The 12236-nt window shown below is 51.5% G+C and overlaps 3 protein-coding genes across 3 annotated transcripts; 1 reads left to right on the forward strand and 2 right to left on the reverse strand.

Moving 5' to 3' along the window:
- Positions 1-50: 50 nt before the first annotated feature.
- On the reverse strand, positions 51-2202 carry Asppvi_002800 (uncharacterized protein; the record flags this gene model as incomplete). The annotated part of the gene is made up of 2 exons (XM_043298780.1): positions 51-1817; positions 1873-2202. The coding sequence occupies 2 exons, from the start codon at positions 2200-2202 to the stop codon at positions 51-53; spliced, it is 2097 nt and encodes a 698-aa protein (XP_043154715.1).
- Positions 2203-8660: 6458 nt separating this feature from the next.
- On the reverse strand, positions 8661-9552 carry Asppvi_002801 (HAD family hydrolase; the record flags this gene model as incomplete). Its single annotated transcript, XM_043298781.1, has 4 exons — positions 8661-9142; positions 9212-9321; positions 9375-9396; positions 9453-9552. 4 exons carry the CDS (start codon positions 9550-9552, stop codon positions 8661-8663), a joined length of 714 nt encoding a protein of 237 aa, XP_043154716.1.
- Positions 9553-9949: 397 nt separating this feature from the next.
- Positions 9950-11717, forward strand: Asppvi_002802 (putative GTP binding protein; the record flags this gene model as incomplete). The annotated part of the gene is made up of 3 exons (XM_043298782.1): positions 9950-9968; positions 10034-10128; positions 10188-11717. The coding sequence occupies 3 exons, from the start codon at positions 9950-9952 to the stop codon at positions 11715-11717; spliced, it is 1644 nt and encodes a 547-aa protein (XP_043154717.1).
- Positions 11718-12236: the final 519 nt, after the last annotated feature.

The following is a 12236-nucleotide window of genomic DNA, read 5'->3' on the forward strand; positions in this document are numbered from 1 at the left end:
CTCCATGTGGATATCAATATTGAAACAGAAAAATTCAGAAGATGGTCCGCTCAGTTCTGAAAATTGTGTGGCGTAGAATTGGCGGCGAATGTGTAGGCCTTGGGTTTGTGCGATGGAAGCTGCTGAGCAACGAATCGGTGGATCTCTTGCTGCTCAGGAAACTCTTGGATTTGAAACTCAGTGGGTCTCGTGTCCTCGACCGGCGCTCCTGTCGACATGTGCATAGCGATATCTTTGGTTGAGAACATCCCGATATCCGCACTCGCGCCAGTCGGATCGACAGCCTGCTCGTAAGACACAGACGGCATCTCCATCTGGCAGCGTGCAGCAAATGAATGCTCGGACGGAGGCATTGATGTAGCGTCGGCCCAGCTCCGGCCCGTCAAAGGGGCCCCGTCACAAGAAGAATACTCTGGAAAGGTCGTGTAGTGGGCAGGGGCGGACATTGGCGGAGCGACGCCCTGGTAGGAATACGACGACATCATGTCCACCGCAAGCGGAGTAGCCGGAGGAGACGCGATGTTGATCTGCATGGGCTGAGACGTGGGGAACAGGTGGCTGGTCGGTTGCGCCGACAGGCAGTACCCCCCGTCAGACGGAGTGGCTGGAAGCAAGTGGTGAAGGTCCTCCGGAGTCAGTGGCGTCGGTGGAGCCAACGCACCAGTGGTGACAGCAGGTTGCAGCATGCTAGACATCTCGGTCTTGCTATTCAAACTGCCCCCTTCGGCAAAGGTTGCCAAGTTGAAAGGCGACCGCTGAGCGGCCGACGCTTTTCGGACACCAGCGTACCGCGAGCCGAGACTCTGTGCGGATTTGGACTGTCTCACCCCGTGACCAGCGCCGTTCGGCAGGCGCATGGTCGGTGACATGGCAGACGACCCGGCCAGCATCGAGCTGGATCGCGACGTGCCGATAGCCGCCGGCCTGGGTCGCTTTCTCCGCGCAGCAAGGTCGAGCTCCTTCCCAGCGTCTTTCCATGAAGACCGGCCAGTCAGCTGCGACAAGCCGTGAGGCGAGCCACTAGTGTCGATTCCAATGCCCTGCAGGGTGCTGGCAAGCTCTTCGGACGACTCGCGCCTTGACAGCTCTGGCTTGACAGAGTAGTGGATCGTTCCGTAAGACGAGGAACTAACATCCATGGATGCACGGTGGCTGGGCAGTGATTCGGCCGAGGTGGCCAATTGGCTCGCCCATTCCTCACCTTGACTGACGCGCTGCAGTGAAACTTCCGTCGTGGGAAATGAAGGCGTGGCCAGGCCAGTGTATCCAAAGGGCTCCTGGGCGCTCTGGGAGGTCCAGGATGCTGAAGAATCTTTGGCACTCTCCCATGCTGAGAAAGGGGTGTTGAGAGCACTGTGGGCGCTTTCCGAGTCATCATGGTCATTGGCGCGAGCGCTCAGGGGAAAAGCCGCTGGGGAAACAGATCCTCCAACACTGTTGTCGTCATTTCGATCCTGCTCGCACTCGCTGCCGTAGTGCTCACGAGCCGCCACAGCAGCGTTGAGAGCTCTCTGTAACGAGGCGAAAGTGGCCTCTCGAGCCGACTCACTCCTTGTTTTATGATGCTTCGACCGAGAGGAAGTAGAGGTCTTCTTTTGTTCCCCCGATGCGCCCGACTCCGATTTCTTGATGTCGTTGGCTTTATCGGTCTCCTCCTTGGTCGTCTTGTCGCTTTGGTTCGAGTCAGATGTGTCGTCCGCACTGTCGGCCTTATTCCGAACAGCTTCCTCGGCCTCTGCTTTGGCCTTCTGCATCCTCTCAAACTCCTCTTGTCTCTTTTGCTGCTTTGCTTTTGCTCGTCGATTTTGGAACCAATTCTGTTCAGAGTCAGCGCATGTCTCATATTGCATTCTTCCTGAGTGATGAACTAACAGCAACTCGAGGCAAGCTCAGATTTGTCTGAGCGGCCAACTGACGCTTCACATTGCTGCTTGGCTTGGGGTGGGCTTGAAATTGAGCCTCGAGCGTCTCCACTTGTTCTTTGGTCAACCTCGGACGGGACAGATTCTCCGCGTATTCTTCGTAGTCCATGATCGGTTGATGGTAGTAGTCAACCATCTCGTATGGTGGGTGAGGGTATAGGTAGCCATCCATGGGGTGCACCATAGCATGGTGGGCCATGGTAGGGTCGTAGGCTATGGATTGATCGAACTGAACCGCATTATGACCGCCGAAGGCGTATGGGTGGTGCAGGTAGTTCATGGCGGAGGAATTGGTGAAAGTTAGGATGCTCAGGGCAAGTGTCAATGGTCTGATGGGGTCGACGGCAGAGAAGTGATGGCTGCAAGACCGGAGCAAATCTTCAATTCATCGAAGAGGTATGGGAACAACTGTCAAGGATTGCTGCATGTACAGGGCTGATGCAACCTGGAGAGTGTCGTGGACAAAGAGAGTGACTGATAGCTGGTGATGAGTGTGGTACTTGTACTGGTATATGAACAGTAGAACTCGACGGATGCGAGAGGGAAGATAAATGAATGACGGTATGTATAGTGGCAGCCGGAAGGCAGTTGATATAATAGACAATTCACAGAAAAGGAAAAAGAAGGGAACGACTGAGAGCTGAATGAGTGACTGTATTAGCTAAAAAGGGAATAGGAAAAAGAAAACAAAAAGAAGGTCCTGAAATGGAAAGGGGAGAGACAGAGAAAGACTGAGAGGAGACAGAACGGAAAAAGGGACGGCGGAGAAGAAGGATTGACAGCCAAGTGAGTATAGACAGATAGACAGATGAGATGCCGTTCACCTCAACTGAGGAACAGTATTATTTTTTGGGGGGGAAAGGGAAAAGGATGCAGAGTGGAGTCGGGACTTGATGGACTGATGCAGAGGAGAGCAGGAGGTGTGGAGGGAAGTGATGTGATTGGATGGTCGCCTGCCCGGAACTGCGAGGATTCGGCCGCTGGATTGAGTTGCTCTGGTACCAGCGCCGTATTTACCGCCCGCTTGGGTGATCGGGGAACCCTTTGCGCCTCCCGCTTTGGTCCATCAATACGCAGAGGTAAGGTACTTTCCTTGTCACCTTGCTTGATTCTGGTATGGTTGTGAGATTCATATCCTCGTATTTTCGAGATTACTGACACACAATAGGCGTTTAATGAACTATGGACGGACTTCTTGTTCTGACCAAATTTCTTTATCTCATTTATCCGAGTCACTGAAGGTCTGACCTACGTAGCGGAGAAGTACACAGATTACTTGATTAGGTACCATGTATTTATCCTGTCCCAGGGTAGGTTAGCGGGGACTGAAGTGAGTGTGGTGTACCTAATCTCATGGATGGTTATGGTGTACCATGGATGGTATCGTATCAGGTACCGTATCAAACGTCATAACAGTCGAGCCGCCGAAGTCAAGGTACTGGTGCTCCCTCCCGTGTGGTTCAAGGGGGTGGCGGCCTGGGCGCAATCAATCCATACGCAGTGCTATCTTGGGGTTCAGGCAGGAGACTTTCACAAAGACTACTGTACCTGGCTAGAGAGAGTAACATACAAACAATTCAAGAGAAAGTTAAAGCCGCGAAAATCTAGCAGAATCTGGGGATGCGCCATCTTCCGAGCAATACCATATGCACTTCGGATCTCAGTGTGCTAGCTTGGGCAGTCATTCTATCTTGCTTTTTTTTTCTGGTGTGCATTGTGATGAAATAGGATCAGCGTAGAGAAGATCCAAGTTAGCCTCGAGATCATCACACTGCTTATCGCCACTGGCAAGTCATGCACATTGTCCATGCTGCAGAAGCACCATCATCCCAGTAGAATAGCAAATTAGCATGAGGTTTCACAGCTCAGCCGTTGGTTAGCAGTTATCACAGCGCTCTAACAGCCTTGTTTGCATGCTTGCGTCAGAACTGAACCACTGGTTCCGCCAGTCCTCCCCGAAGAAATCCACTCTCCATTAGCACTGATCAGCCCCTACTTCAGCAGCATAACTTTAAGTCTTCAATAGCATGTTGAAACAATGTGTCGTTTTGAAACGTCCTCAGTGGGGAAGTCTATTTTTGCATTCTCTGCGATGACAAATTGTACGTGCAATAGTCTGTATCTCGAGGGTTGACAAGAGTATGCCACTGTATCAGCACTCCGAGGGATACCATGATCCAGAGCCCTACGTTTTACCCTGATGGCTCCCATTATCCGTCGTCAGTTCCTGCATTAGCGCCATTGAAGCCCGATTTAGCTTCAGGAAGTCCCAGGGGTGTGTTAATCCAAGGAACTAAGGGCCTAGGGCAACGCCCATAAGGCTCTCCTTAACGAGTCTTCCTACTTGAAGTCATGACGATCATGCTCGTGGCAACGATGGCATGACAAATACCGTGCCCAGTCCCTATACATAATTTTTTGGAGATGCTATCATAGATGAATTCTGCCCAGGCCTCCACTGATGAGACACCACCACGTCTTCGGAATTGTTGTTGCCTGTATATCTTACTTCAATGGGCGTGGTGTCTTGCTGGGCTGATAACAACACTCTGATTGGACCATCTGCCTATGTTGGAAAGCCCTGTGATCAAGCTGCGTGGGTTCTGATGGGCTCAGTCCTCACACTTAAGATGTACATATTCTAGATCTAGTTAGCACTTGCGGACCGTCAACCCCACCAGCAGGCCCCATCTCTGAACTGCCCAAAAGTTTCTTCATCCTGCCGAGGTATTGCTGTTACTGTATGGTAAATTTATTAGGGTGTCCATGTCTTGAGGGACCTGAATTATCTCACCTTTTAGGGAAAGGGTTTCTTGGCTGTGCTCTGACCTGTGGAACTCTCATACACCAACTGTATTAAGCATGAGACGAAGCTATGACTCGATTTACTAGTCCTTACGTCTTTCTCACATGGTTTTCGGGCCATGCGGAGGAGATCATCGGACAGCCCAATCTTCCGGCCAAATGGAAGAGCAGTCTGTACCTATGTTCCAGAAGGGATCTTTGTGACTCTCTACTTCGTATTTCTTCGACGACGGGACTTGCACACACTTGAGCCCGACGCAAAAGTGCTGGCAGTGGTCAGTAAAAAAGGTAGCGCTGCTGTTCTGAACCTTCTTTTGCAGTACCGCGCAAGCAGTCGACGCAGGCCTTGCAGCTTTTGGCGCTTCTGTCATCCCTTTGCATGTGGTTGCTAATCCTTTCGTAAGCATTTTATCCTTATCCTTCCTCAAGTCGAAAAGCTACAGCCTACAAGCCGACAACAGAGCATGAGCCGCAGAAAGGGCTGAAAGCGAGTCAGCCAGGCCCCACTAAGCTAGCTAACATCAATAGTCGACAGATCCCGACGATCAGTGCCAGGGATCTGTACGCCAGCTCTTTTCCGCTATTCCCTTTTGCTCCAATGCTCGCATTTGCACATGCAGCACCCTGGGTTGTCGTCTCGTATCTACTGCTGGGCCGATTAGACTCTCATTTGCTGTTTCCCAGGTTCCTGGTTCTGTGGCTATTGTCAATGCGGTGGTTGGCCATGTCCCGCCTCTCCGCCACTCATGATGCAGTCTGAAGCGCCTGCTTGAAGTCACGAGATAGCTCTTCTGAAGAGCTCCCCCATGCAGCTGTAAGAGTCTAAAAGATGAAACCAGGTCCTCGAGCCCGAGGCCATGCTAGACCATGTTAGGAGGCGTGCTTTACGCGATGTATCATATGTATCCTCATTCGTCTGCCACGCTTTGTCTTTTGTGCTGGACTGCTGCTTCTCAATGCCAGCAAAGCACTCGGTCCTCTCACCAGTAAGCGAGGCTTTGAGCTTCTGACACAGCCGTTTCAGTCATGCTGCTGGTGATTACCCGTTGACAAAGTTAGAACATCGAGTCCGTGATTCTGGCACGCATCCCAGAGTTTCGAGTTCCTTTCATTGATACAATAGCCTCATTCTCGGCATTTAATGCCACTTTCGGAGCTCGCATTATGCAGTTAATTCACAAGCCAGCAATTGCGATAGACAACTCTAAGGTGGGCTTCGAACGAATCACAGCCAACGAAGATGCCGTTCACGTGTTCTCTGTGAACATATGCAGAGGTAGAAGGTCCTATATCCTTAGTGTAGACTGGGAAGACAGCAGAGGATATCCGCTGAGGAACAAGTACGGCGTCTTTGGGCTAATCAACAGCGAATTGTTGATCATCACAACCTGGCGATCAAAACTTAAGTTATGCGCTTGTCGAAAATGGTCAAAGGAGGATCACAGGGCAGGCCTTGACTGCTGGAGTCCTCGTTCGATCCGCAAGCAAGTCTGATGCAATCGCACAGACTGCGTTCAAGAACATCCCTCACGTCGTGATTGGACCTGAAGGAAGCCGTTGTCACCCGATGGAGCGATTTCAATTATTGAGAACTTGACTAGCACCACCCGACAACGGAGGAGAATATTTTCCGAGTCGATCATATGGTGATCACTGATCAGCGATTGCTCACGGTCCAACAAGCTGAGGCTTTCCTCGAAGTTCACACTGCAAAGTCTCCTAGATCCGCTTCGAAGGCTAGGACCAAATCGGTATGAGCAGGGCTGGGGGTCCAGTGAATCGCATCATAGTAGTACTATCATATCCCTGTCCTGGCATAAGGTTGACTTGGCACTGGGGGATCTCCTGTATCTAAAGGGCGAGTCCCGGACTCGCAGTCCAGAGACTCCGCCCCCTTAAGCCAGTGACCCGATCACTTACTCCGTACTGTCACGACGATCCCAGGATTTTCAATGCGTCGGGCTCCATTCTGTACTGTGTATTACAGCGACCTCGTTTTGCTCGTAATTACGGCCAAGATGCGCCAGCTGGAGCTTCCTTGAAAGTTAACAATGCCAGGATGCATGCGGAGGTACCTGAGGTAAAAGTCCTGTGTTAGCCACGAAAGTGCTCGACTAGTCCTATCAAGTAGTCACTCTGCTGATCATTCCTTCTCATTCAGCACTGGCTTGCAGCGCCACAAAAACATTCAGTTACTCTGTGGCGGTGACTCTGATGTCAGCCACCCTTGGGATCTTGCTTGGTTCTAGCCCAAGCACCTCATTTATATCGACAGGAATTTGTCATTCAGCACAATAGTACGGCTTGTGATGGCCAAGAGAAGGTCCGATGTCTCCAGTCAATGGGACCCGCTACTACAGTATCCCCGCTTGATGGCATGCACTTTTTGTTCTGAAGCAGTATCAACAGATGCTTCAATGTTGTCGAAAAGGCTACTATGTTCCCGTTGAGCATTGCTGTCATACTAGAAGCAGCTTGACCGGAACAGACAATGCACTGCAATTGTGCTTCCCAGGCGAACACTTCTACCTGCAGCTGACTCCTCCAGGGGCTGCGGGTTAAAGTCAATTCTTCTTGCACTTCCTGCAACTGCCACTGCTGCCAGTTGTTCAAACCACAGGCTGTTTCAGCATGATACATTCACAAACAGAACGATCAAGGGAAGTGGAAGCAAAAGAAATCCACAATCTCAAATCCTGGAAGACCCTCCTACCCCTTGCATGCCATATCAGACCCAGCTCTGAGTAAAAGCGCCACTTTTCGATCTCTCGTTGCGGAAGAAACGGGTGAAATGATACGTATCAGATTTCTGACTCTAGATCGGCCGAGACCGATCGACTCCCCAGTTTCCAGAACTCGATTGCCTCCTTCTATCGACGAGTCTATCGACTCCTTCACTGCACTCCGCTCGTGTGGAACTATTTCGAATGGCAAAAGAAGCTGCAACAAGCCACAGACAAGCCTAGATGGGGGATCTGGCTTGGACTTTGAACTAACTGCATGCTGCAACCCCGTTCATGCTGTCGCTCGCAGCCCGTCTTGTTTTCCCCGTGAGCTCCTCCAGAACTTGAGGGTGTCGGTGAGCATGCCGAGAATACTATGCATAGCTACAGCTGCAAGCTTACTCTAGCAGAGCTCCAGCGTCATGCTTTTGTTATCTAGGCGCTAGCGTTGTCTGTTCTAGTAATCTTATGAAGTTGCGCAGTTCTTGTCTGCTCCTTGGAGACATATCAAACCGAGAGCATGATCGTGGAGCGGTGAAGAGTCTGCCATCGCGGTGAGTGTCCTTCTCAGCACAGGTGAAGCTGACAATATGAGCATCACTACTGTAATCGACCCTAGGAATTGTCCGACAGACTCCATAACGCAAGGTCTTCACCGCCAGGAGTTGAGTTAGTGGGTTTGTAGTGAATTTTAAGCTCATCAGAGTGTGAGGAAGGGGTTCAAGGCTATTCCCTATCGATTTTTGACCTTGTTTCTAGGCCAACAGTCAATATAGGCTCATACCGTGTAAACCGATACCAGATCGGTCCATTCGGCTAGATACTCGGTGGATGATTGCCGAGAATAGAGTTTCAAGGTTCAATTGGTCTGGCTTCTCCAGAACCGTTCCACCGTTCATCAAGGCTGATTATTTGTCATTGGGGCCTTTTTTGTCCATTCGCGAATGGCACCACATCTCTGATTAGTGCGATGCAAGGCATGGACTTCCGGCACAATAGTACGTACCTGTCATATTAGTCAGACACTTAAAGCTGGCAGCAAAGGTATTTTCATCCAAGTGGTGAATATTTGTAAGTATCGTACTATCTTTCTATAATATTTACTCTGCAAACCATTCTATATACAAAGCAGAAAAGATTGACAAAAGAGCCCAGACCATTGACCCCTCTATTGGACTCCATGTGAGGTCTTGCCCCTCCTGTTCACCCTTTATTGAAACGCGTTCCTGATTTCCAACTGAAGCTTCCCATCCTCGACACCCTTGACCGAAATGCTCCTCAAGTCCTCCACAATCCAATCCGCCCCGGCCTCCCGACACTGCTCGAGAGTGTGCGTCGTCGTCAGCGCAATCACCTTGAACCCGGCGGCCTTGCCCGCCCGGATGCCCGAAGGCGCGTCTTCCAGCACCACCAGGGACGTGGAGTGCTCCAGGTCCAGCCGTGACCGGCCAAGCAGGTAGCACCGGGGATCAGGCTTGCCCAGCTCGACGTCCTCCGCGACGACCAGCACCTTGGGATGTGTGAGGTTGAGGACACCCAGCCAGCCGTCGATCAGAGCGCGGGTTCCGGACGTCACGACGCCCCAGCGCGCACCGGACTCGTCCAGCTCGTTGAGGAGGGTTCTGGCGCCGGGGATCTCGACTGCGTCGGAACCGTATTCTTTGGGGATGCGGCCTTCGATGTAGCTGACGTCTGTTGGAGCAGTGTGTCAGCTTGGGTCTTGGGCCGATGGTTGGTAGATAACGTATAGCGAGTACTTACATTCCCAGTTGGCCTTGGAGGGGTCATACAGCTTGATGACATCGATACTTCTTCGGCCGTGGGATGTGGCGAGGATGGCCTTGGGGTCCACGCCTAGCTCGGCGCCGATTCTGACTGTACTTAGATACAGGATTTGTAGATAGTCGTATATTGGCGGACTTACTTGTGCCAGTGCTTGACGATCGCTGTTCGCGCATATGTCGTTAGAGAGAGACCTCGGTATAATCTGGTGAGAACTAACCATCCGTCGAGTCAACTATCGTCCCATCGAAATCGGACAAGAGTCCATCAAAAGTGTGGACTTGTGGAGGGGCAGAGAATGAGCCTTCGGAATGGGACATGTTGGGCTGAGTAACTGAGTTGGTAGAGACCAGTTGAGAGAAAGAGATTCTTGAATGCAGATCGAATGCCACAATGCGTCAACCGTAAGCAACTGTCTAATCTATAATGAACGACTATACAACACAACGAACGTCGAGAAGATTCTTTGTACAAATGATAGCCCCTCTGTATGGATTTCTATATCTACTCCAAACCCCGCCAACACAATGTTTCCAGCGGGCGGACCGGAGATCGGCACAAGAGATAGTCCGGTTATCTTAGCGCGGTGAAATCTTGGCGTCGGCCCAAGTTTGCAAAAAATATCTGAAGAGGATCTGGGCCGCTTATCTGGAGAACTTTTGTCTTCCTCTTTTCTGGAGTGCATTTTTAGACGGGCTGTGTCTGTAGTCTGTCAAGATGGTCAAGAATAATTTTGGTATGATTTCATTCAGTTTGTCACTCAGTTTGTCAGTGAATATGGTCGCTGACTGTCGGGTACAGGGAAGAATTCGAAGCGGAAGCCCGTCCGCCTACGACACAAGATTGAGAAAGCTGCTGCGGCGAAGCAGCGAAAGGCTAGAAAGCTTGCGAAGCAGGTAATTTTGTTCTCGTGGCTCGTGAAATGGGCAAAGGAAACTAACGTCTTTGTCGGTAGAATCCCGAATGGCGTTCCAAGGTCAAGAAGGATCCCGGTATCCCCAATCTGTTCCCATTCAAGGACAAGATTCTCCATGAGATCGAGGAAAAGAAGAGATTGAAGGCAGAGGAGCAACAGCGTCTCAAGGAGGAAGCACGTGCTCGCCGAATGGCCGAGAAGCAGCAGTCTGAGGGTGGAGAGTCTGTCCCCAACGCTATGATTGATGACGAAGAGATTGATGAGGATATGGATGAGGAGGATCTTGACTCGTCGAACCCCATGGCTGCTCTGCTTGCCTCCGCCCGTGCGCGGGCCGCCGAGTATGAGGATGAACACGGTGACGAGGATGATGAGGATGACGAAATGGACGAGGACGACGACGATGATGATGTGGACGGCATGGACGAAGACGAGGAAGAAGGCGGTGCTACACTAGGCGACAATATCCCCGAGCTTGTCTCACAGCCCATCTCGAAAGAAAACTCACGGCGGGCGTTCGACAAGGTGTTCAAGCAGGTCGTTGAGGCTGCGGATGTGATCTTGTACGTGCTTGATGCTCGTGATCCGGAAGGCACCCGGTCGAAGGAGGTCGAGCGTGAAGTGATGGCTGCAGATGGAGGCTCCAAGAGACTGATCTTGATTCTGAACAAGATCGATCTGGTCCCTCCTCCTGTGCTCAAGGGCTGGCTGCTGCATTTGCGACGATCCTTCCCCACGCTGCCGCTTAAGGCGGCCAATGGCTCGGCCAACGCACACACCTTCGACCACAAGCAGCTGACCGTCAAGGGCACCTCGGAGACGCTCTTCCGCGCCCTCAAGTCATATGCAGCCAACAAGCAGCTGAAGCGGTCTATCTCGGTCGGCATCATCGGTTACCCCAACGTGGGCAAGTCGTCCGTCATCAATGCGCTGACTGCTCGTCTCAACAAGGGATCGAGCAACGCATGCCCCACTGGCGCCGAGGCCGGCGTGACCACCAGTCTGAGACAGGTGAAGCTGGACAGCAAGCTCAAACTCATTGATTCGCCCGGTATCGTCTTCCCCAACGCCAGCGATAAGAAGAAGAGCAAGAACAAGAAGGACGAGCATGCTCGCCTGGTTCTGCTCAACGCCGTCCCTCCCAAGCAGATTGAGGATCCCATCCCCGCCGTCAGTCTGCTCCTCAGACGTTTGTCGTCTTCCGAGCAGCTCATGTCGAAGATGCTCCAACTCTACAACATCCCCCCACTCTTCCCGTCGGGTAACGATCAGACCACCGACTTCTTGATCCAGGTCGCTCGCAAACGCGGTCGTCTCGGCAAGGGCGGTGTACCAAATCTTGAGAGCGCCGCCATGACCGTGATCAACGACTGGAGAGACGGACGCATCCAGGGTTGGGCCACCGCTCCCGTCCTGCCTTCTGTCGTGACGACCGCCCAGGGTGGCTCGACTGCTCCTGTCGAGTCGGGTGTCGACACGAAACAGATTGTCACCGAGTGGGCCGCGGAGTTCAAGATCGAGGGACTCTGGGGTAATGGCGAGGGTGACGACGAGGAGATGGCGGAGTAGATGGTACGACGAGAACGGTCTTTTCTTTCTTCAGTTCATTCAGTCATTCATGGATACCAAAAAGGCGTTGTCCCGGTTCTTGAGTCTTCCTTTGGACAGTACGTTAGATAGATAGCAATATCTCTGGGATTCTACCACGGTTCATATCACCTTCAGTATCCTGTAATGGCCATGTAGACCAGGCCTCTAATAAGCATCTGCCCATCTTCCATCTATCTAAGCATCCAGCTCATTCTCAACATTCAGTACTACAGCAAACCCCTCAGTCGAGATCCGACCTCCACTCCCAACTCGCATAAACGCCTCGCTCATGCCGTCTTACTTATGTCATGGTCTATCACGGGAATACTTGTGGATTATCCAGATTTGACTCCAGACAATCTTGACATGGGTGGTTGTTGGAAATTTCAGACTAGCGGTAAGTGGATGAGGATTTCGCAGAATATATACCTGCACACCGTAATGATTCACCCAAGGTAGTCTTCCAACTCTAGGTATTCTTCCAAGGAATTTATAATA

The sequence above is a fragment of the Aspergillus pseudoviridinutans genome (genome assembly GCF_018340605.1).
Source record: "Aspergillus pseudoviridinutans IFM 55266 DNA, scaffold_2, whole genome shotgun sequence".
Classification (NCBI taxonomy): Eukaryota; Fungi; Ascomycota; class Eurotiomycetes; order Eurotiales; family Aspergillaceae; genus Aspergillus; species Aspergillus pseudoviridinutans.